The sequence below is a fragment of the Acomys russatus genome, chromosome 7, assembly GCF_903995435.1.
Source record: "Acomys russatus chromosome 7, mAcoRus1.1, whole genome shotgun sequence".
Classification (NCBI taxonomy): Eukaryota; Metazoa; Chordata; class Mammalia; order Rodentia; family Muridae; genus Acomys; species Acomys russatus.
The window spans coordinates 45,151,037-45,175,874 of NC_067143.1; the positions used below are offsets into that span (position 1 = coordinate 45,151,037).

The 24,838-nt window shown below is 42.4% G+C and overlaps 1 protein-coding gene across 2 annotated transcripts in view; it reads left to right on the forward strand.

Annotated features, from left to right (window-relative positions):
* The first annotated feature begins 970 nt into the window (after positions 1 to 970).
* The window catches only part of LOC127191695 (lysosomal Pro-X carboxypeptidase), a 50,011-nt gene continuing 26,143 nt past the window's right edge, over positions 971 to 24,838 (forward strand). For both annotated transcript variants that reach the window (XM_051148955.1, XM_051148956.1), the window contains exon 1: positions 971 to 1,148. In XM_051148955.1, coding sequence (XP_051004912.1) covers positions 987 to 1,148 — 162 coding nt within the window. In that variant the 5' untranslated portion in view covers positions 971 to 986. The remainder of the gene's footprint in view (positions 1,149 to 24,838) is intronic.

Here is a 24,838-nt window from a genome sequence, read left to right on the forward strand (position 1 = left end):
GTGGAGCGACAGTTCCCTCGGCGAAGTGCGGGGGAAGCCGGGAAGGCGCGAGGCATGGGAAGGGGTGGAAGCACCCGTCAGGCGGACGCCGAGGGCGTGGGAGCGGGTGAAGGTTGGCGCCGCGGGGTGGACAGGAGGGGGCGCTGTTGGAGGAGCCGCCATCGCGGCCAGCCAGGCAGGGTTAAGGGTCGGTTAGCCGGGCTGGGAGAAGACAGTCTGCACCGAAGACCCAGCGGCCACTGAAGGGACGGGTTCTGAGGGCAATGTGAAGGATGGGGTGACCCGAGGACCGAGTCCCGTGGGGCTGGTTAGGTTGGCACAATGGAGGCGGAGAGCCGGAACAGCTTGCAGGATGGCTGAGCTATCTGCAAACCTTGCTCCATTTCCTGCTACCTGAGAGACCCAGTGTCGAGTTCCTGTACTTGTTTCCCCCAACTATATAGAGATGGCGGTCAAACTCGGTCTGCAAACTTTCTGTTCTGATGGAATGAGAGGGCACGTGTGTGCCTGGTGAAGATTGTTAATATATCGCCTTGGTCTCTCTCCTTTCTTGCCCTCCCTCCCTGTCTCTCCCCGTCGTTTCTCCCCTCTCCCCCTCCCCCCGTCCCCTCGTGCCTTTAAGTAGTACTTTCCGAGAGCGAGGGTGTTGGGGTGGGGGTAAGGTCTGCGGGGACAGTGGCAGGAAAAGCTGAGATATGACATGACCTGGAGTAGCGGTCGGGTTCGGGGAGCCACAGATTAGAATGGGGCAAAGCCCTGCGGGATAAAGGCCGACGTCGAGGGTGACCGCAGTGGAGGTTGGCTGGGAGGAGGGGGATGGCGAGTGGCAAGTGTGGTGGGGGCGACGCCGGCAGGGCCAGGAGCTGCCTGATTTTGGGTTTCCCGGGGGAGGAGCTGGTCTGCAGAGGGCGGGGCTTAGTCTGCGCGCTTCTGCCGGCGGCTCTCTTTCTTTAGCCGCCCTACGTGGTGGTTTGCCAGCCGGAACCATGGGCTGCCAGGCTCTCCTGCTCTTGGTTTTCCTATCACTCGGGGCCGCCGCAACCCTCCGGCCTGGGCTAAAGACTTTCGGCAGCCTGCACTTGTCAGCCAACCCCACATCCAATCCCGCTATAGCCAATAACTACTCAGTTTTATACTTCGAACAGAAGGTAAGCGGAGGTTGGGGAGTAAGGGTTTCTGGTCCCAGGTTCCAACTGCCCATACCTTGCTTGGCTAGTATAGCTGGACTGGGCACCGCCGCCCACTTCAAAATTCAGACTTATGACTGTGTTGGTTTTAGTTCACATTTTCTGGAGGGTGACCTTTATACCTAATTTAAAACCTATCACCTTTATCCCTAATTAAAAACCTATCAGTAACAATATTCAAGTGTTCCCCAACAGAGACCAAGAAAAATTTATTCCTCCTGGAGGTGTGGGATACATATCTTTAACTCAGAGAATGCCTCTATCTAAACTCTTTTTTTTTTTTTTTAACCTTGGCCAAAACCAAATGGAAACCAACCTTTGACCAGGTCTCTTAACCTGAATTCTAATGTATGGAGGCTAACTTTGACCCCTAGGTCTCTGAACACGAATTCTAATGTACCCATTACATAATACTCACACAGTGTACAGTGCCAGCCCACCTATTCACTAAACTGCTCTCGGTGAAATGTTACTTTTAGAAGTTGAAGGTCTGTTTCCAGATCTGAGGTGAGTGCAAGGATCAGGTCTCTGGTCTTTAACTAGAGTTCACAGTTTTAAGACAGGCTTCTCCAATGCCTTTGTAGTTGGCTGCAGCACGGGGACATTAGCCTACAAATCTGAATGGAAAAGTACCTATATCCTCTGAAATGACATGGAACCCTTATAATTCTATAGTTCTGCAGGTTGCTGTAGGCTTGAATGTGTGAGGCACTGGGATTAGAAAGCATGTAAGAGTCTGACTTGGCTGTAGAAATCACACCAGGATTCCGGCCTAACTCTGTAGTTTTAGACAGGTTACAATTAGTTTCTGGGCCAAGTTTCTTGATTTACTGAAGAAGGTTGCAGTGCTGACTAAATGAAGCAGGGAGCGTGCTCTAGCAGCGTCGCTGTGGTAAACTGGCAGTTCTCATGCATGGTTACTGAGGTGAAGTTTGAACAGGAGTTTGAGAAAGACATGGGCTTGCACAGCAATTTCATTTTGAAATAATAATAATAAAAAAAAACCCTAGAAGTTTGAATTTGGGTTTGTAAATAAAGAGAAAGCATTTTAATTTTAGCTGAAGGAGCAGGAGTGTCCTTTAAGTCCCTACAATTTCCTCATTTTTAAGCTGGGAAGTTGGAGTCAGGACCATTGCATTTTATGAAAGCCTCCTTGTGGTACCAGCTGCTTATGGAGGCCCAGCTGAGCTGAAGGCTGTACTAGGAACCCTAGGAGCTCCCCCATCTAGCACCTCTGGCCCTCATACCTAAAGCCTTATGCTTCTATCTGCTTTCTTTAGTCTGGGATTTAAAAATAAAGTTTTGTTTTGTTTTGTTTTGTTTTGTTTCTTTGTTTGCTTATTGTAAAAGAAATTGAGCTCAGGACTTTCCCCATGGAACTCTACCCCTAATTTTTGTATCGGAGCTTTTTTATTTTTTATTTTTTTATTTTTTACATATATAACTCTTTACAGCATCTAGTTATTAACAGTAAAGTTAGAGGGAGAAGCTTGGGGATATTTGATCTCTAAGCTTTCCCTGGGAATAACGCATCAGGGGGAATGCAGGGGTGGGAGGGATGGAATAATGCTGAGAGAGAGAGAGAGAGAGAGAGAGAGAGAGAGAGTGTGTGTGTGTGTGTGTGTGTGTGTGTGTGTGTGTGTGTGTTTTGTACTCACCAGTGCACATATGAAGGGAGAGGAGGATGGCAGGTGCCCTGTGCTATCACTCTCTCTGCCTTATTCCCTTGAATAAGGGAATGTTTCCTCATTGAACCCAGAAGCCCGGCAAGTCTGGACCCAGAAGTCCTAGGCAAGTCTGGGGATATGGCTGATATTTTTATGTGGCTGCTGGGATCTGAACTCAGGTTCTTAGCCTTGCACAACAAGTGTTCTTACTGAGCCATCTAACAATTCCCTCCATTGTTTTTACAAATATAATTTGTCGTCTTTTCTTCTTCTTCTTCTTCTTCTTCTTCTTCTTCTTCTTCTTCTTTGTCTTTCTTTCTTTCTTGTTACATTTTTGTTAATTGGCAAATGTGTTTGGCTTTACTCAATGTGAAACTTTATACTCTAGGCTTGTACTTAATCTATACTTTCAGATACTTTTACTGTGATGCATTGTTTATGTGATGCTGCTGGGAATTAAATCCAGGGCTTTGTGTTAGACAAGCACCAAATGAGCTATATCACCATACCATCTATCCTTTGTATATTTTTTATGTGGTATATGTGCATGTTTGTATGCGTAACTGCATGTGTATATAAGTGCACCTGCATATATGTGTGGATGTTTGCAAAGGGTTTCTTCCCCATCTAATTTTTGATACAGAATCTCTTACTGAATTCAGCCTAGCTGGCCAATGAGCTCTAGAGATTCTGCTCAGCCCTAGGATTATAGGCAAAAGCCACACCCAGTATTTCGGAGAGTGTGAGATTCAGAACTCCGGCTCTTTACTATCGTCTTCCTCTGTGGCCTGGTAAGGCCCATTGTGTAAGTGTACCACAGTTTCTTTACCCAGTCTTTGGTTGAGAGACATCCGGGTTGTTTCTAGATTCTGGCTATTACGAATAAAGCTGTTATGAACATAGTTGAGCAAATGTCCTTGTTGTGTGGTGGTACCCAGAAGTAGTATGGCTGGGTCTTGAGGTAGAACTGTTCCCAATTTTCTGAGAAAGGGCCAGATTGATTTCCAAAGTGGTTGTACAGGATACAGGCAGTCCGCATGAGACTTGATAGGCCGAGGTCAGATGTTAGCGGAGGAGGGCTCCCCTTTCGGAGGACTAGGGGAGGGAAGAGACTGTCTGAGGGAGGGAGGCTGAGATCATGGCATCAGGAGGCAATGAGGGAAGGGGCTACAAGCAGGATGTAAAGTGAACAAATTAAAAATTAAGAGAAGGAAACAAAAAGAAAAATACAGGTGCACACAGAGGAAAACTATCTTCTTAGCCCCTCATTTATACATTCTTAATAAAAGTTTAAGTGTAGAACAAAACTCCATGACAACATGTCATTCTAGCTGTAGGTGGCAAGTGATGTCTTAGCGCACAAGGCAAATGTTTAAATAGGAATATAATCAAGGGTCATTATGATCCCAAGCACAAGGAACAACTTCTTTTTGCCAGATTTCTTGATTCTACCTGTATCCAAGAGGGCTTTCTCTACCCCTTGATTTTATCTCCCTGAATATCTTATCTCTTCTTGCTTCTGCTTGAATAATTTATCCACGTTGTTGCCCAGACATTGGGCTGCTTATGCAATTCAGATTGGCTTCTCGTGACTGCTGTGATTATGCGTCTTCTGGAAACTGCTGGTCATCTCCACCCAGCTATTCCTCTTCTGGCTAGTGCTTCTGTTCGCCTATGTCTGCTTGTGGCCACTGGCTCCTGCAGGCCTTCCCACAGCTCCTTCCTTAGTTGTGGGGTGAGCTCGCCACCAGGCTGGGGTATTTTGATGTGTGTACATCCTTCAGTTCTGCTTTCTATTCCTCTTTGGGGTTTCCCTTCTCAATTTTTGCTCCAGTGACCTCATATCTACTAAAATTCAGCTTTAAGGAGCTACTTGGAAGAAGATATTGATGATAATCTTTCCCTTTTTTTTTTCTCATCATTGGCTTCTGTTGATGACCTTTATCTTAGGCCTGGACTAAAACTAATATTATATGACCTTTTAATTGTTGCTGTGTTTGATGATCCAATCATTTCTGGAAGGACTCTTGGAGGTCACATAGCTTGGCCTCTTCTGTGTCATGGATTGACTCTGATCTACAAAACAGAGGGTAGGGAACTTGGTAGAAGTTAAATAAGTTAATCATTAGGAACATAGACTTTAGAGACAGACAGCTTTGAGAGGGAGCTCTGTTTTGCCCCATTGAGTAAATTGATGAGTTACTTGGAGGTAGCCCCTGATATGCAGTTAGTAAGACTGGTAATAATTATGCTACACATCTCAGAGGCTTGTCATGGGGTATGGGTGTGGTAGTATGTGCAAAGTGCTTATCCAGCACAGAGTATATCGCTGGGCTGTCAGTACATGCTAAGCAATGATTATTTTTATCTTTCTGTTGCTTAATGCTTTAAATTACTTCTCTCCATTCAGAATAATATGTTTAATAATTCCTTATGACTAAAATTGTTATTCTGGAAAACATTAACATCCCTTTGAACTTTTTGTATTACATTTGATTTTAAAAATCTTTGTAAGTTAATAGACTTGTAACAAAGGAATTAATGTTTTTCTTTCTTGAAATGATTTTCTCTCATGTAGACATGTAAAAAGGATATCAAACTTTCTGGTTTTTTTTTTTTTTTTCCTGTACTATTTGGAGTTTTAGCAAAAGGTAGAGGGGTAATAGATGTAGTTAAAACAACATTTTATTAATAAGACTGCTAAAATAATATGTTTTGTAGTAGCTGAGAGTTTTAGCAGCTAATGTTAAAATGTAACTAAATGCAAATTAAGGTAGAGGTACTTCATGACTACTATATTCAGTCATTTTTCCACCCACCAGCCCACATACTGAATCCTTACCATCTTTCCCATGTCAGGAATGGGCGCGGGGTTGAGGGGCAGTTCCTAGAGAAGTGGAGATGATTATATTCTCAAGATTCTTAAATTGTTGACCATTCTATTTGTGCATGCTCAAATTCATATCTGAGGTAAACTATAAAAAACACTGAAAAATTGTACTCATGTGGCTACCTAACGTCTGCCTCGAAAGAGATCCCTGAAGTGAGGTCTGTTTAGTGTTTCCTTGCTCACTTACCATAACTGCTCACAGATGGATGGTATACATAGTAAACCTACTGAACATCTGTATTCATTTAGTAGTTAAAAATTAGTTTGCCTATCCTTTTCAATAAATAAAACATTAGAGATGTATATCAAGTTTTGTTAGCCAGGCATGGTGGTGCACACCTTTAATCCCAGCGCTTGGGAGACAGAGGCAGGTGGATCGCTGTGAGTTCGAGGCCAGCATGGTCTACAAAGCAAGTCCAGGACAGCCAGAGAAACTGTCATGAAAATCCAAAACTTGAAAATAGATAAAAAATAAAATTTTATTGCGTGGCAATTATTCGTCAAAAAAAATTTCTAGGGCTGGACCGATGGCTCAGAAGTTAAGAGGGAATACTGCCATTGCAGAGAGGACTGGATTTGGTTCCCAGCATCAGTGTCAAGTGGCTCATAACTGCCTACGATGCCTGGTTCAGGATGATCTGATGTCTCAGTCACCTACCCAGAGACACAGATATACATAATTACACATAAAAATTGTTCTACATCAACAATTTTTATTATATACTTAGAAAATACATGTGTGGAGGAAAATTATAAAAATATTTTTGTTATGGCTCATAGCATTAAAAATCCTAGTTATTGTTTGCTAATTGGAAATGAATTAACATTTATTGAGTATGCATTCTGAGCCGGATACTGTGTATCTTTTTTTTTTTTTGACAGAGCTTTATCTATGCTAGGCAAGTGCTCTGTCACTGAGCTTCATGCTTAGTCTTTCATATTTAATTGGAATTATTACAAGTCTTTAGAAATGTAGGCTTTAGTTGAAGTTATAGAAATTGCCTTTATCAAGCTATTAAAGGATAATAATTGTGCCACTTTTTAATCTGTTGCTTCAATACCTCTGATCTTTCCTTGCCTGTATGTTATAAGTAATAATTTAAAAAACTTGGTGAATCTCTGTTTATTTTCTACATTATGATTTAGCCTTTATAACAATCCTATTGTTGCCCATTTTAGAAGCAAGACCATTGGAATTTAGAAAAATTAAAGGAAGACACATCTAGTTAATCCCATTTGTAAGCCAAGTAGTTTTCAAGTTGAAACTGTAACTAAGTTGTGGTATATTTGTAAAAGTGTCTTATGGATTTTTAAAAATTATGGTTTTAAAGCACATTTGACAATGTAGGGAACTGTTTATGCATTAGTGATAAAGGAAACAAAAATGAGTGTACAATGTTGCATTAATCTATTTCCGACGTTATAACAAAGCATGTGAAGGTGAGTACTTTAGAAATAATAGAACAGTGTTGAGTATGACAGTTTAAGCAGCGGTATGGCACTGATTTTTGGTGGCTGCATCATATGGCAGGAGCTAATAAGAGGAGATACCATATAACAAGATAGGGAGCCAGAGAAAACAGAGGAGGCAGCTCATTCTTTTATAACAAGTCTTAGGAAAATTCATGAGTTAATTCCATAGAGGGGAGTAACCCCAAATAACCTAATTGCCTCCCACTAGGCTCCACCTCTTACAGATTTCACCACCTCTCAATGTCTTTGCTCATGGCCAGACTTCCAGCACAGGAATCTGTAGAGGGGACAAACTCCATCCAAACCACAGCAAATGTGTCTTCAAATTCATGTATTATTTATTGGTTGCCTGTTTTATTCTAGGCGCTATTCTAGTAACCTTTTATGCAGTATTTTAGGCACAGGGATGATCAAGTACACAAAGTCAGAGATAAGTGTATGTCTGGTGAGAACAATTTTAAGACCAGTGTGGCTAAGGTACATGTGCAAGGGCAGGGCAAGTAGGGCACAGGGTGGAAAGGGGGGAAGGGGGACAGTCTTCACTAAGAACTAGGTGAGAAGCCTTTTGAGTATTATAGCAGAAGCATGACATATTCTGACTAATGCTTTAGCAGATATGATCTGGCTATTGTGTTAAGAATGGACTGTGGAAGGGAACTGGGTGGAGCAGGAAGAGTAGGCTACTGCAAAAAAAAAAAAGTCAGATTACAGTATTGGCTTGAATTAGCAGAGTAGTAGTGAAAGTTCAAGAAGTGCTCAAGTTGAGGAGTATATTGATGAGTTAGATATGGGGTGACAAATAAACGGACATTGAGGATGGTTTCATGGTTTCTTGACCTGAGCATATTGGAAGATGAAGTTGCCGTTACTAAGATGTCTTCAGGAGAACTAAGTATGGGCTTAAGGGGGAGATGAGGAACTTGTTCCTAGATGTGCTACTTGAGTTGGGGGTTCAGAAGAAAGGTGGAGCAGGGAGCATATTTGAAGCTGTTTTAGTACACAGAAAGCTGTAACGTCATGGGTGGAGAAGACCAACAGAGGAGTCAGTGAAGATGTTTTCTTTCAGATGCTCATGTTAGCTGGATATGGGGAAGTGTGCTTGCATTTTTCTATTACTGGGGAGGCAGAAGCAGGAAGATCACTTGATCCTAGGCCAGCCCAGACAACCAGGTGGGACATGGCCATAGATGCCCATTTCAAGGGCATGAATACAGTCATTGGCCACGGGATTTAAACCATGGAAGCAGGGCATGAGGTTCAGTGGTGTAAAGTGCAGTCATGAGGTAGAAGCCGTGAGATAGAAGAGTTTGAGGAGTTAGTGAACTGAATGCCTGACATTCATAGTACTGCAAGATGGGTGTTACTGGGAACGACAAGACCTAGGATTTGAAGAAGGGGTAGTGACCAAGTGGAAGACAAAATTATTGGAAAATGGAAGAAAATTCAACCAGATAAATGAAAACAATTTCAAAGGTGTTCTGTGGATTAGTAGTGAGCAAGGGGGTAGAATTGTCATTGAAGAGGAGAAACGAGCAGGGTCATTGCTCAAAAGGTGATGGCACAAGAGGGCTGGCAGCGTTGTCTAGCTTGATGGTGGCCTTTTAAGGCAGGCTTTGGGGAGGAAGAAGGGAGACTTAGAAGCAAAGAGCATACCCACCCCCGTGCAGGAGCACTATGGGGATAATACTGAGAGAGGCACACTGTTATATTAGAGGGGCCAGTATGTTTGTAAGTTATGTTTACAACTGCCCAGAAAGCAAAGAGTTAGCAGGGGTAGAAAAAGCAGCAGCAGGTGAGATGTCATTCTGTACTTTCTACTTCTCTATATTTTTCATGTTGTAATGAACCTGAATCATTTTGTAGTTTGTTTTCAAAGGTATAATTAAAAATTGCTTTGTTTTGGCTGACAGGCAGTTTGTTACAGTATTGGAGCCAAAGCCTGGGCTCTGTGAGGGCCATCAGTACCATGGTACTGGTGTGGTATTGACATGCATCTCCTTTACTGTGCATCCATGACTGCTGTGTATCTTTCCTTTAGTATTGTACATCCTTGTTTTCTGTTTACAGCTGAGACAAGGATCAACGAGAGAGAGAGAGAGAGAGAGAGAGAGAGAGAGAGAGAGAGAGAGAGAGAGAGAGAAAAGTGTCCTCTTCTACCTCATTTCTATACGAGTGTAAGAGGAGTAGAAGGGGGAAGGAATGGAAAGAAAGATTCCAAGAGGAACTTGGGGGTGTCTGAAAAGGAGTTAAAATTACAGAAATCAGCCAGAGCAGGCTCTGCTACAGCCAAGAGTCATGTCGAAGTCTGCAGAGTATGGCTAGCCAGCTCTTTATACTTTTATGGTGGCAGGTATCTTATTCTTGCCTTATGTTTCAGTATTTGTTTTGTATCCTTCTATTAATGCCCCGCCTCCCCCCACCCTTTCTTCTTGAGACAGATTCTCAGTGCATAGCACAGACTGGCTTCAAATTATGATCACCTGTCTCTGCATCCAACGCGCTTGGATCATAGGTATGTGCCACCACCACACCTGATTTCTTTTTAAAAACCTAGACCACTGTCTTGACAACATCCATGTTCTCACTGAATATTATCGTACTTAGCATCTTGTCTTCGCAATTCTTGTTAATCTGTATCTTTTGCCTTTCCTTTTGTCCACTTGAACAATAGTAGGAGTACACAAATGAAAACAATAGATTAAGATGCAATCAACTCAAACACTCGAAGGAAGAAAGAGCTGCATGTATGGGGGATGGTGGTAGTTACAAATGGCTGCTCTTCCTCCTCCTCCTCTTCCTCCTCCTCCTCCTCCTCCTCCTCCTCTTCTTCTTCTTCTTCTTCTTCTTAGATTTATTATGTATACAATGTTTAGCCTGCATGTAGGCCTGCAGGCTAAAGAGAGCAACAGATCTTAGTATATATGGTTGTGAGCCACCATGTGGTTGCTGGGAATTGGACTCAGGGCCTTTGGAAGAGCAGCTAGTGCTCTTAACCTCTGAGCCATCTCCTCAGCCCTGTCTGTTTCTTCTTGATGAGCAAATTAGAATAAGTCTATTTGTTTTCATTATGTTCATTTTAGTAGCTGTAGCTAGAAATTTACTTTGATCTTTCTTCCACCTTACGAACAGAGAGATGCAGAAGGTAACAAATTAATTCCCTGCTTTTCATTGCTTGGTATATAGTTGGAGGCTGCAGAAAGGGCAAAAAATGAGAACATTAAGAAAAATGTGGGTGGGGGAGATACCTCAGTCGCTTAAGTACTTGCCTTGGCAGCAGGAGGACTGGAGTCTGATCCCTGGAACCCATATTAGAAACAGAAACCAAAGAACCTCCTGAGTATGGTGGTCTACCCTTGTCACTTCACCCCTGGGAATGTGGAGACAGGTGGATTCTTTAGGCTTGCTGGCTAGCCAGCCTTTCCTGTGTGGCTATCTCCAGGCCAGTGAAATACCTTGTCTCAACACAAGGCTGATAAGTTTGAGGAGTGACTTCTGAGGTTGTTCTCTGGCTCCCACACATGGATGCCCACAGAGATATACATAAACACACAATAAAAGGAAAAAAATGTCTTCTTAAAGATTACTGCTGTCAGAGACATGGAGGCACAAGCCTTTAATCTCAGCATGTGGCAGGCAGGGTAGGCAAATCTCTGAGTTCAAGGCCAGCCTGGTCTACAGAGTGAGTTCCAGGATAGCCAGGGCTACACAGAGAAACCCTACCTGGAAAACCAGAAAAACTAAAAACTAGCCAACCAACAACAAAAACCTAAGGTAACTGCTATCAGGGGATGTAGCTCAGTGGTGGAGTTTGTACTTAGCATGCTCAAGTCATGCACATGTGTAGTCCTGCGTGTACACCTCCCACCTTTTTTAAAGAAAATGATTGTATGGTGGCTATTGGCTCTCATTCAAATTTCCTAGAGAGCTAAAGGTAGTATGATTTTGTTTCTTCATTTGCAAACCAAGGCTAACTCAAGTTGCTCTATAGTGCTACTGATACTGGGAAGCAGTCTCCTGTTATCCACGCCTCTGTCAAGCCCATGGCGTTCTGCTTCTTCCTGATTACATGTTATAGGCTGATGCATCTGTTAAGAAAAACCAGACTGTCAGATTTCGTGGGCACTTTCTTTGAGCAGTGCTGTTTGTAGGACATGCTGTTTGGAGATGAGAAGAAAACTTTCCCTTTGCCCCCTGAAGGTCCACTGGAGTAAAGTGGAATGCAGATTAAACCGGAGATTATGTACAGAAATCTATTTCCATGCCCAGGGAAATCTTACAGTAATATGGTCACGGGTAATTCAGTATGAAAAGAGGTATGAGAGTATGTAGACAATTTTGAGGGCTCTGAATTCTGAAGACTGAAATTGTCTTCTAAAATGCTTCTCTTTGGCATTAGGGTGAGCCTAAGGGACAGGCATTATCATGTGACAAAATCCACTCCCCAGTCTTCCTTTTGTTGTAGGTAATGCAATTTGAGATGGGCTCTGGAGTATGAAACAATAGTGAGATTTCTGTCCAGGCAGAAGGTCTTTGATGCACTTGAATCTGCCTTCTAATTCTCTCTTCCCACTATACTATAGAACATTTTTGGTTTGGGGAAATGTTTTTAAAAGTTTTTAACTTTTAATAAGTACCCTTATTCCTTTCCTCTCTCTCTCTCTCTCTCTCTCTCTCTCTCTCTCTCTCTCTCTCTCTCTCTCTCTCTCTCTGTGTGTGTGTGTGTGTGTGTGTATTTGAGGCTTGATACAAGTATCTCTTTAGGGAAGTTTTCTATTAGGAGTCCACACATGATAAAAAAGCATGCTATATTTGTCCTCACCTTGTAAGTTTGGCAACTGCATTGTTATTTAATAACCCAATTTAAGCCAGGAGCGACAAGCCAGACAACAGCTCTGACTCATCAGATAGGAAAGTACGGAAGTACTTGTTATTCTTTGTCAGTTTTTATTTCTATGCAGTTTGAAGCAGGGTCATGCTGCAGACACTGTCCTTCTAAAGACTCGGAAGCCTCTGCTGCTTCCTGTGGCTGATGGCTTCTTCCTCTGAGGGAGCAGCTCGTGGGGCAGCTCTCTTGTCCTCGGTGCTGATAGGCTTCCTTTCCCTTCACCATTGTCTTTCCATGGCAATGAGTAGCTTGGGCTAAGGGGGACCTCTCTTTGTAGGCGCCTGTGCTCTAATCTTTACGGTGTGACCACCCTTTACAAGAGTTCATGTGTACCGAGACTCTTTCTGATTTTGCTACTACCTCAGTCTTGATTGTCTATGGACCTGGAAGGTCTGTTGTGGTGCCAAGGCTCAGGATGGAACGTGAGGATTACCTACCACCCAAAGCTCCCCTTTGCCTCCTATGTATGAGCTGTGGCACGTGCATGCCCCTCTCCAGGGATGTGACATGAAAGTCGAAGGGGATCAGCAGGAGTAAGAATGGAACAAGAGAGGTAACAGAGGTAGATATGATACAATGCATTATATAATGTATGAAAATCATATGTATGGCTGTTGGTAAGCCACATACTGACAAGACTCTGAGAACCCATGCCCTTCTTGGGCATGCATCGACTTTTTCCTAGGTGCTGTTCCCCTTTAATGCCTGAACGTAAGTTGTGGAAAACCTTTTCCTTTATAAACTCCAACTCTCCTTCGTACAGACTGTCATGGAGCCTAGCATCATCTATGGAGAGGAGAAGGTTCTGAAAAGGCCTGTTTAGGATGCTGAGTGCCACATAGGGTAGTGTCTCCTGCTCCGTGCTCCCACTGGCCTTAACAGTTTACAGGTTTCCTTCTTGACAATGACTGCCTCTTGTTCTTAACAAGGATGGGTGGCCATAACACACGAGGCCATCCTCTGTCTCTCCTTAGGCTTTGATTTATTCTCTCTTGCTCGACCTCAGTGTTCATGTGCTGTATGCCTTCAGGGCTTGTTGAGATTTCTGACTTGAACTGCCGGATCATTGGTGAGAGGAAAACAGGATCTCATCTATTTTGAGGATGACTAAAAGCTGTCATTCCCAAATGGTGAGCTCTATGAGGTCTGAGGCCATCAGAGGAAAATGACGCTTGCAAATGGTGACAATTACCCTGTTATTGTGGCTTGCCAGCACTGGAGTTTTGAAGGGAGGGGATGCCGTTACTAAGCCTAAGCAGTAGAATAATTATGGTAGGTCACTCGGGTTACCTCAGAGTATGCTACTTTGTTTTGTCTTTCTTGGAGTTTATAGTACATAGCTATAAGATGTGCTTGTTTTATATTATTAGGGTGCTGAGGATCAAACCCTGGGCTTTGTACATGCCAGGCTATCCCTGCTTTGACTAACCTCTGTGATTCTCTGTCAGGATAAAACTTGTGTACTTGATTGTGTGTTCACATTTCCTGTCATCTGCCACCAGACTCTAAGCACTATGACTGCAGTGACATGTGCATCTTGTTTGGTGGTTAGTCAAAGAACACTTGTCCGGTTGTCTGGTGAATATGTTTAGCTAGTGATGGTCATTTGTTTGTTCATCTTATTAACTCTGGGCAGTTGTCATCAAAGATGTTGATGCAGTGCCAGAACACCTGAAGGCAATCACAGGAAGCCACAGGGCCCCTTTTGAACTTGCTGCTTTTGTTCTGAGTTTTAGTTTTAGCTGAGGATGTCCTTTCCATTCCTATATCTTTTCTACAGAGCTCCAAACAATGAGTGCTCTGCAGATGATGATCTTAAGATGATAAGAAATCCCTGGAGGTCTTTTGCAGTGAACCAGATTTGAAAATCTGATGTTGGAATTCCCCGGGAGGAAAAGAATTTAGGATTGCTTTCTTTAGTTACTTCCTTTGGTGGATCCTGGTCCCATGGGGACTTTGTAAAGCTCATTTTCCCCCTCACATCCTTTAACAGTCATAGAAAGCATTGTCTGTTTCCTAAATTAGTATTTGTCACAGTGTGGGTGAGGAGGACTCGGATCTCAGTGTTAGGGCATAATATTGTTCTTTCATGTTCTTTTCTTGTCACATGCAGTTTCTTGGTTGAGGATAAAAGTCAGTGGTAGAGCAATTTTCTGGCAAGTGCTCTGCTTGCTTCCCAGCCCTCATCTTTATTTTATTAGTTACCTTACTGAAAGAAATTATATCACTGTACAGGTCCCCTTCTGGTCCCCATAGAGTTTCCCTTCTGCTGTCATGACATATATGTTCATGTCTTATGTAGATATTTGAATCTAGGTTCTGCATTCAAGAGAAAACAGACAATATTTGTCTTTCCTTTTGTTCACACCACCTTCTCTCGTTCTTCATTCTCTTTTGCTCTCTTTCAACCAAATTACACACACACACACACACACACACACACACACACACACACACACAAATGAAATAAGCTGGGTATGGTGGTGCACACCTTTAATCCCACTTTGGAGACAGATGCAGGCGGATCTCTGTGAGTTTGAGGCCAGCTGGTCTACAAAGTGAGCCCAGGACAGCCAAGGCTACACAGAGAAACCCTGTCTTGAAAAACCAATATATACATACATATATATTCTATAAATATTATATAGAAATCTATGTTGTACATATGATAGAGAACAAGTAACATTTATCTGAGTCTGGTGTATTGCATTTAACCAAATGATCCCTACCATTCATTTCCCTGCAGATAATACAATACTATTCTTCTTGGCTGAATAAAGTTTCATGTGATTGTATACCACATTTTCATTATTCATCTGTTGATGGACATAATAGCTGAATCAATGTCTTAGCTATTATGACTAGAGTCACAGTTTTTAAAAGAAGAAAATGAATGACCAATAAATACGTGAAAATATGTTCAACTTCCTTAGTCATTATGGAAATGCAGATCAAAATAGTATGGAGTCTGCATCTCAGAGTGGCTATCACTGAGAAAACAGAAATGCTGGCAAAGGCAGTGGCACTGTCTTTGTCTCTCGGTCTCTGTCTCTGTCTCTCTCTGTCTCTCCCCTGCCACCCCCCACCCCGGTCCCCCGTGTGTGTGTGTGTGTGTGTGTGTGTGCGCGTGCGCGTGCGCGCAGGTCAGGACACTTTCTTAATTTTAGCTCTGTCTTTTCACCACGTAGGCCTGGAAATGGGATCAAGTCATCAGTCTTGACAGAAGCTGTCTATACCTGTTGAACCATCTCACTGGCCTGAAAAGTATTTTCTTAATTATGCAGAAATAACAAAGTGAAGACTGTGGCCTGTGGTGTCCAGTGTTTCATCAACATAAATCAGGAATCAAAAACATTTGAGAACAATTTAGTTCCTTGACTTTTATCAATATCCTCAAAGAGTTTTGGTAGAAAAGAGTGGATATAGGGCATGCTTAGTTTACTTCTATTAAATGCTAGGCATGGGTCATCTAGTCATGTGGCTCTGACTGCTGCAGCAGAGCCCTTAGTGTTTAGGTGACCATAGCCTGTGCTTTGCAGCCATTTATGAATGAGTGATATGGTAGCAGCTGCTACTTAAGAAATGTTCTCTTTGTTGGTTGCTATAGGAAAGATACTGCTGATGTGTATACTGAGTCCTTTTCATTACAGGGATCCCAGTGCTCATTCTTAAGTGTTTTACGATAACGGAAAATGAATGTTTCTATTATGCAACAATTGAAGATAGACTACTACTTACATCCTGGTGAATCTATTTCCCCAGTTTATTATTCCTGGAATCGCCTTTCCCTTGGAACTTTGTATAGCATTCTCTTTCTCTTTCTCCTTTTATTTAAACCTTCTCCAGATCGTCTTCCACAGTATGAGGCTCTCTGCAAACACCAGGGCCAGCAGTGTAGTGATCTGCATGAGGCAAGAAAGAAATTTGCTTCAACACAACTCAGTAGCCTGTGTTGATTCAAACTTCTGGAGTTTGACACTGGGCAGTTTATTTTAGGCATTTATGTATAGTACAATTTTGTTTTTGCTTTTTTTCCTTATTTTTTTATTTATTCATATTACATCTCAATGGTTATCCCCTCCCTTGTATCCTCCCATTCCTCCCTCCCTCCCATTTTCCCCTTACTCCCCTCCCCTATGACTGTGACTGAGGGGGACTTCCTCCCCCTGTATATGCTCATAGGGTGTCAAGTCTCTTCTTAGTAGCCTGCTATCCTTCCTCTGAGTGCCACCAGGTCTCCCCATTCAGGGGACGTGAGGCACCAGAGTACATGTGAAAGTCAGGCCCACTCTCCACTCACCTGTGGAGAATGTCCTGTCCATTGGCTAGATCTGGGTAGGGTTTTGGAGTTTACGGTCTGTATTGTCCTTGGCTGGTGCCATAGCTTGAGCGGGGCCCCTGGGCCCAAATCTGCCTATCATAATTTTCTTCTTGTAGGTTTCTAGGATCCTCTGGATCCTTCAACTTTGCCATTCTCCCATGCTTCTCTCATCTAGAGTCCCAATAGGATGTCCTCCCCTCTGTCCCAGTTTCCTGGTTAGTGAAGACTTTCATGGGACATGCCCCTTGGGCTAGTATGCAGATATAAGTGAGTATATACCATTTGACTCTTTGTGCTTCTGGGTTAACTCACTCATTATGATCATTTCTAGCTCAATCCATTTATCCACAAATTTCAGGAATTCCTTGTTTTTAATAGCTGAGTAGTATTCCATAGTGTATATGTACCACAGTTTCTTTATCCATTCTTCTACTGAGGGACACTTAGGCTGTTTCCATGTTCTGGCTATTATGAATAAGGCTGCTATGAACATGGTTGAGCAAGGTTTCTTGTTGTGTGCTGGAGCATCTTCTGGGTGTATTCCAAGGAGTGGAATAGCTGGGTCTTACATAAGCCCTATTGCCAATTTTCTGAGATAGCACCAGATAGATTTCCAAAGTGGCTGTACTAGTTTGCATTCCCACCAGAGAGTGTTCCTCTCTCCCCACATCCTCGCCAACATGTGGTGTTGTTTGAATTTCTGATCTTAGCCATTCTGATGGGTGTAAGATGGAATCTCGGAGTTGTTTTGATTTGCATTTCCCTGATGACTAAGGAGGTTGAGCATTTCTTTAAGTGTTTCTCAGCCATTTAATATTCCTCTGTTGAGAATTCATTGTTTAGTTCCAAGCCCCATTTCTCAATTGCGTTATTTGGTTTGGTGGTGTTTAATTTATTGAATTCTTTATATATTTTGGATATTAGACCTTTGTCAGATGTAGGGTTGGTGAAGATCTTTTCCCAGTCTGTAGGCTGTTGCTTTGTTCTGTTGACAGTGTCTCCTGCCTTACAGAAGCTTGTATAGTACAATTTTGGAAAAGAGTTTCCTTATACAGATTATCTCAATCTTATGTGTTCAGTTGCGGGAGTCCACATTTGGTGAGTCCAGTAACCTGGGATGGAGGTGTGGAGTCGGCAGAAAGGAAGACTCTGACCAACTTGTTGAAGTTTGAGCAAGTGGCCCCAAATAGCCTGAGCCATCTTTATTTATACAGGATTTTAGAGCATTCAAACATATGTAGTATCAGATTTACCTTTACTCATTGTCCAAGAATCTCAACAAGTACTCATTATAATTCTTTTTAAGTTTCCTTTGTTTCCTTGTGGTCAGTGATTATTAACCTTTACCCATATCTAAGGTGTATGGTATTACAGTCCAAATGATTATGTCATAACTAAGCACACCTGAATAATGTAAGCTAAATGGTTTATATATTGTATTGCTATATGACTATATTGCAAATGATTATATCTAGCCAGGCACATCCAGTTTGAATTGTGTGCAGGCTGACAGCAGGCAGTTTCAAAGTAAAAGGCAATTAGAATCCAATCATAAAGTTTTAACAGCAGTATAGCCTTTGCATGTTATTACAGCCTAATTTAGTATGTTCACCATATGTTTTATTTTTATTTTTTTAATATTTTATTAATTTATTCATATCACATCTCAACTGTTAGCCCACCCCTTGTATCCTCCCATTCCTCCCTCCCTCCCACTTTCCCCCTCCTCCCTTCCCCAATGTCTGTGACTAAGGGGGACCTCCACCCCCTGTATATGCTCATAGGGTACACAATATGTTTTAAATGCCATATTTATCTGTCTAGTTTTACAGTATCGTTCTGCTCTATACAGCTTTTTCATAAAGAACAGAAACTAACAATTAACATTATTTCATCAGCCCATACTGTTTCTCCCTTCTATGTAAGCCTTTCTTTAAGCAAATTTTACTTACTAACTTGTTTTAAGAGTTAACACCGTACTGTTGACCTTTAAGCCCTGTCTTCTCTTGATAAGTTTTGCACCTTCCCTAACTCCAATGTATTGGCACACTTAGGTCCTCAGGAGAAGTAGTTGACATTTCTGAGCTCCCTCTTTTTCCCTCGTATATTCCTATCAGTTTTTGAGACCATCTACTAAGGAATCTTTTTTTTTTTTTTTTTCCTGAGACAGGATTTCTCTGTAGCCTTGGCTGTCTTTGACTTGCTGTCCTTGTAGACCAGGCTGGCCTTGAACTCACATCAATCTGCCTGCCTCTGCCTCCTTAGTCCTGGGATTAAAGGCGTGAGCCACCACAGCTGGCTTTCTAAGGAATCTTTTTTAAAGGTCTTGGCCAATCATGTCTTTACTTAACCTTTAAGGAAGCAGGAATCATGGCCCCATCTCCCGAGGGTTGACACAGTTGTTCTAGATATCACTCCCACTGCTCCTTGCCAGGTGAGAGAGCAGCTCCAAGAGCCTTGCCTCATGGAGGTCACTCACAGAACACTCACGTACTCTTCCTAGGAGAGGCAACATGGCTCCCACCACACAATAAAGCTTAAGATGTGACTAAACTGAAACTCTTTTGCAAAGGACATATGACCTCTTCCAAAAAGATGGGTTAAGGGCTTAAGGGCTCAGGGGAGGATTTAGTGTAGTCAAGGTCACTGTAGAAGTCACTAAGCTACAAAGTATATGTGATAGCCCCTTAAGGATGAGTTTTATTGACTGAGAAACAATGCTCAAAATAAAGGTCTATGGACCCAGAGTCTGAGAGAAACTTAATAGTTGGGGGGATTTCAGTGTAGCCTGGCCCTACTGATAGCACAGGTCACCAGGTTATTAACTACATCCATTCCTGGCATTCTGGGTGGAGAGCAGGTATACACTTCTTCCCCTGAAGAGGAAGCCTTGAGTGTTTCCTGTTTCCCTAGTGCTTATCTGTGAGCTCACAGACCTCATGCCTTTTATACCACAACACAGTCAGGGGGATTTGTTTCTTAACGGCAAATGGGACTAAACCTTAAAGCTCTTATTGAAGTCCCATTGCCCTTCAGATGAAATTAAAACCCTTCTGCAATTGCCCACTCAGTTCTAAGAATCACTCTGCACCACCTTACCACATTTTAATCTTCCAGCCCTTATATTTGCCACCTTTTTTCCCTAGAGTTCTTACCTTGGATGCCTTCTTTAGGCTTCATCTCCAATGCCACCTCCCTGGAAAGGCCATCAGTATTGGCTTTTGGAGCAAAGAACTATAAGCTGGGAGGTGAAAATAACCTCTTACTTGTGTAGGTTACAAGTCCAAACAAGATGTGGGCTGGACGACTTCCTTGTTGGGGCCTATCTTAGTTATTTATCTATTGCTGAGACAACTTATAAAAGAGTGTTTAATTTGGACGTATGGTTTCAGAGGCTATAGAGTCCTTGATGGTAGAGCATAGGTATAGCGGCAGAAATATCTGGGAGCTCACATCTTGGTCTGCAAGTAGGAGGTAGAGAGAGGTACATATTGGTAATGGCTCTAGTCTTTTGAAACCTCAAAGCTAACAATGACACACCTCCTCCAAGGCCACACCTTCCAATCTTCCCAAACAGTTTCACCAACCAGGGACCACATAGTCAAGTATACGAGCCTATTCTCTGCAAGTTCATTGGTAATCCTTGATATTTTGATGTTTGTAGCTGTTTGGCTCCGCTTCCACGGTCATGTGGCTATCTTTTATGTCTTTTATGTCTACACATTGCATTCATTTTGTGCTTGCTTCTGTTTCTTCTCTTTATAAGAATTAAGGGCCATGTTACTTCATCAAGACCTCAGTTAAACTACTTATATCTGCAATGATCTAGTTTCCCAACAAGGTTCCATAGAAGTCAGGGAAGGTGTGCATCTCTGGAGGGAATGGTACTTAATCCAGTGCAGCTTTCCTGACACAGACTGTGCCTAAATTGGTCTGTGTAAATGAGTTATGTCTATAAATATTTCTCTAGTCCTATACTTTCAGTAGATAGTCAGCACGTGCTTTTTCAGACTGTATGGTATGTGTGGAATTTAATCTTGGGTACTTTATTTGTAAGAGGGGATATTAACAGAACTAGGGTGTACACAGGTTTTGAGGAATTTAGAAATAGGGTTTTATGGGAAATAGAACTGGATTGCTCAGATGGAGAAGATTTGGGAAGTCAATGTAGTCTGATGATGCAAGTTACATGCATCATACCTCTATGCCAGATGTGTGGTTGGTTTTCATTTTTGAGGTGTTGGGAGGTGTCCTCATCTGTTTTCATTACAGTATATTCTAACTTCCATTTCTGGGATGTGGCATGGCATATAATTACAACAATGGTATCAGGAGAATATGTTGCATATATAGGAACATTTGAACATTTAACATAACATAGAAGAGATAACTGCTACCTTGATTTCCAACATACATTTTGACCCTGACATTATAAAGAAGGGGAATAGAGCCAGCTATGGTGGCATACCTAGTAATTCCAACACTCAGGAGGATTGCTGAGTTCAAGACCAGCTTGGGCTACATATTAAGTAGGAGGCTAATATAAGCCACAGAGCAAACAAATGTGAGAAACAAAAGGGAACAATTGTCAGATTTCATATATGTGAATATGTATTTATGGAAGGCAAGAAAAATTTAGGTTTGGCATGGTGGTACAAGCCTGTAATCCAGCACTCAGGAGACTGGGGCAAGAAGGATTCAAGCTTTAGGCCAGTCTAGGTTACAGAGTGAGAGAAACTTTGTCTTAAAAAAAGAAAAAAGCTCAGGCTTCATGTGAGTCCTCTAGTAAGGGGAGTGGGGCTGTCTCTGACATGGATTCTGTTGCCAGCTTTTTGATCACTTGCTCCTGATGGGACGGACTTGCCAGACCACAGGGAAGAGGACATGCTCAGTCCTGATCCGACTTGATGAGCTAGGGTGGGTGGGAAGGGAGCTCCCCGCTTTCTGAGAATGGGAGGAGGGGATGTGGGAGAGGGGGATGGGACTGTGAGGAGAGGAGGGATGGGGCTATGACCAGGATGTAAAGTGAATAAATAAATAAAGTAATTAATTAGAAAAGGAAGAAGCAAGAAGAGGAGGAGAAACTCAAGGGAGTTTGAAAGAGTAGGCATCTAGATCCACAGCACGTACTTCTTACCCAAGAGCTTGGCTTGAGTTCTAAGTTTCCATCTGACCTACTTGTATGATCTAACTTAAAACATGATGGGCTCTCCTACTTTGCTGTGTGTGTTCATCTGAAAGCTACAGGGGCACAAAGCAACCTTAAGTCCTGGGCATGATCAATCATGCTGTGCTCCTCGAGAGCTGTTCACCAACAACGACTGATGCCAGAATCCTTGAAGGAAACCATTACTCATTGTGTAATAGTGTGTGTGAGCGCGCACGCATGCGCACACACACAGAGAAATGTTTGAGGTATTCCAAGGGTAGGCTCTCTCCCCTTGCTTTAACAGTAGAGAAAAGTATAATATTTAGCTTTTATAACATTTTGTCAGCTTAGAACGTGACTGCCCCTTCTGGGCTTTTAGTGAAAGGGAAGTTACTGGGCACTTCAGAACTCTTGGGGAGTGATTGAATCTATTGTCCTACCAACTAGAAAATTGCAAATACATTTTCCTCACATGTAATTAGATGCTATTTATACCACTATTAAATTTATAATAACTTCTCACATCTTCTTAGACATTAGATACCAGAATATAACATATCTGTGAAAAATTTAAGCTGACTGTGGTGACATATGTCTAATCCCAGCAACTAGGAAGCAGAAACATGTGTTTGAGGCTAGCCTGGTCTATGCAGTGAGACACCTCTCTCTCCCTCCCCCGCCCTCTCTCTTGGGCTATGCAGTGAGATTACCCCCCCCCCCCATCTCTCTCTCTCTCTCTCTTTCTCTCTCTCTCTCTCTCACACACACACACACACACACACTCACAAGTAAAAACATTAAAAACATGACTTCATCAGTTAAAGAACAAATAAAGGAAAGCTCATAGTTTATTTTCATTAAACAAAATTTTAACATTAGCAAAGAAATCGCATATGTAGAAACATGATGAGTTATTGTTTTAGAACTGCGTTTTATTATTTATAAAGTACCTGTCTTGTACAAAGGTATTGTGGTAGCTACTGCCATTCTTAAGTTTTCAAAATGGTGTGAAAGCAAAATACTCTCACCTGTTTCTCTTGTCTTTCAAGCTAACAGGTTAGTACAAGAAGCGGAATTCCATTTTTTAAAAAAGGACTACTCTTGTGATGGATTGCTATTTTCCTTTTTCTTGTCATTTTTTCTTTCAACAATATTTTATTTCTATGTATCTCTGTCAAGAATCAGGTGTCGTGGGGTTGCAGAGGTGGCTCAGCAGTTAAGAGCAGTAGCTCCTCTCCCAGAGGGCCTGGCTTTAAATCTCAGCACCCACATTGTTACAACTCCATGATCTAAAGCTATGGTACTGGGGTTCTGATACATTCTGCATCCCTGAACACTGCACTCACATGATGTACAGACAGACATTCAGACAATACTCATGCACCTAAGGAAAAAAATCTCAAAAAAACGTTCTTGAAGATGAATAGGGTGTCATTGCATAGAAAGGTGTTTTATTTGAAGAATAGCTGAGGAAATGCCCACCATTTATCCTTGTGGACGCTAGGATGTTTTTGTTTGTTTGTCTTTTGTAGTGTGTACTAAGCATGCATAAAGTCTTAGGTTCAACCCTGACACCAAAAGAAATGGTGGAAGCAAAACCTCAGTGATTGGCAGTGAAGTAGAGGGAAGGATAATTGCCGTTTGTAACATTCGTCTTCCTCTTGTCATCATTTCTGTGCTGTTACCACATTATCATCCAGGAAAGCTGTTGCCCCTGTGATTCTTTCAGTTACATTCAGTCTCCATTGCTTCCTGCCTTCCAGTTGTGGACATAAATGCATATTGAGTGTTAGGCAGGATTTGAACCACTTTGACACAAGAAAGTGGGAATAAACAGGGAGTCACACCTAATGATTTGATTCCTACGACATAGTTGCTCTCCATTCTTATTCTAGCTCTGGGAACACCAGAGCTTGCAATTTAGAAGGACTGACTCCAGATACACAGGCTCCTCCCACTACAGCCACAGGGCTTGCCTTATGGTCCTTGGTCATTCTCCATTTTGGCTCCTTCTTTGAGAACTTGTGCCCTTTCTATTTAAAGATGGCCTTTCCATCAGGAATCAAATGTGCTTGGGAACATTGTCATATCCTATCTGCGAAGCTAGGGGAGTGCAATGCCATAGTCTCTAAACTCACTTACAACACACACACAGCTAAGCAGAGACAGAGCTTGTCTTCATCTCTGCATTAGGGTTGCACACAAGAGCGCCCTCCCTAAGATGTGCTGACTTAGTGGAAGGATGGGGCTGCATTTCCCCCCCATTTTTTGTCAGGCTTATCTCTGAGGATACTTTTATATTTTTAATAAAATCACTGCTAGCTACTATTGTATATCTGAGTGCCTAAATAAGACCACCATGTGCTGAGTTTCTAAAATGAAAGGCTGGTGAGAAAGAGCGCAGTATTTTCCTTTTTAAATTGAATTAAACATGCACTGTAGTAATGATATAATCAAGGTCAGCAAAAGGACCAACATGCCTTGTATTTTTGAGTGTAACTTAGTAAACAGGTTGTGGTTGAATCCACAGATTTTAGAGGAAGACTCTTGAGTGGCCCCTGGTGAGGGTTGAAGCTTGGTGTCAGCCCTATCTATAACTAACTCTATGTTCTGAAAATGGCAGATAGAGCTAGTGCATGTCAGAAGCAGGCAGGAAGCAGTGTTTGTCAAAACATGTAAAAAAAAGCATGTGTTTGATTCCTACTCATTAGTCATGTTAACTGGGAAATTATATAACCTCTGGGGTGGGTTTCATCATCCTATCATAAGACGTTATGAAAATATCCACAGCTGACTGGAGAGGGCCAGGTGGTTGATAGCATGAAGCTCCCTCCCTTCTGTCCCCTCCCTGCCCCCCTCCTGTACTTTAGAAAGAACTGCTGTGTGTGAACAGTGATATTTACCCCGCAGGTTGTGCCTGTGAGCTTTCTCATCACTATTACCTACTTTGCCCTTTGTTCGCAGCTTGCTTAGAGCAAGCAGATCAGATTGGCTTTTGCAGTCCTTGAATGCTGTAATTCCTGCTTTCTTTCATGCTGTGATGTGCGTGTGTCCGTCTGGAGAGCAGAGGGCGCACTGACTCTGTGTGTGTGTGTGTGTGTGTGTGTGTGTGTGTGTGTGTGTGTGTGTGTGTGAGAGAGAGAGAGAGAGAGAGAGAGAGAGAGAGAGAGAGAGAGAGAGAGAGAGAGAGAGAGAGAGAGAGAGAGCGCGACCACTGGATACTGAAAACTCAGTTCTGTAGCTTCTCGTGATGTTCTGATGATGGG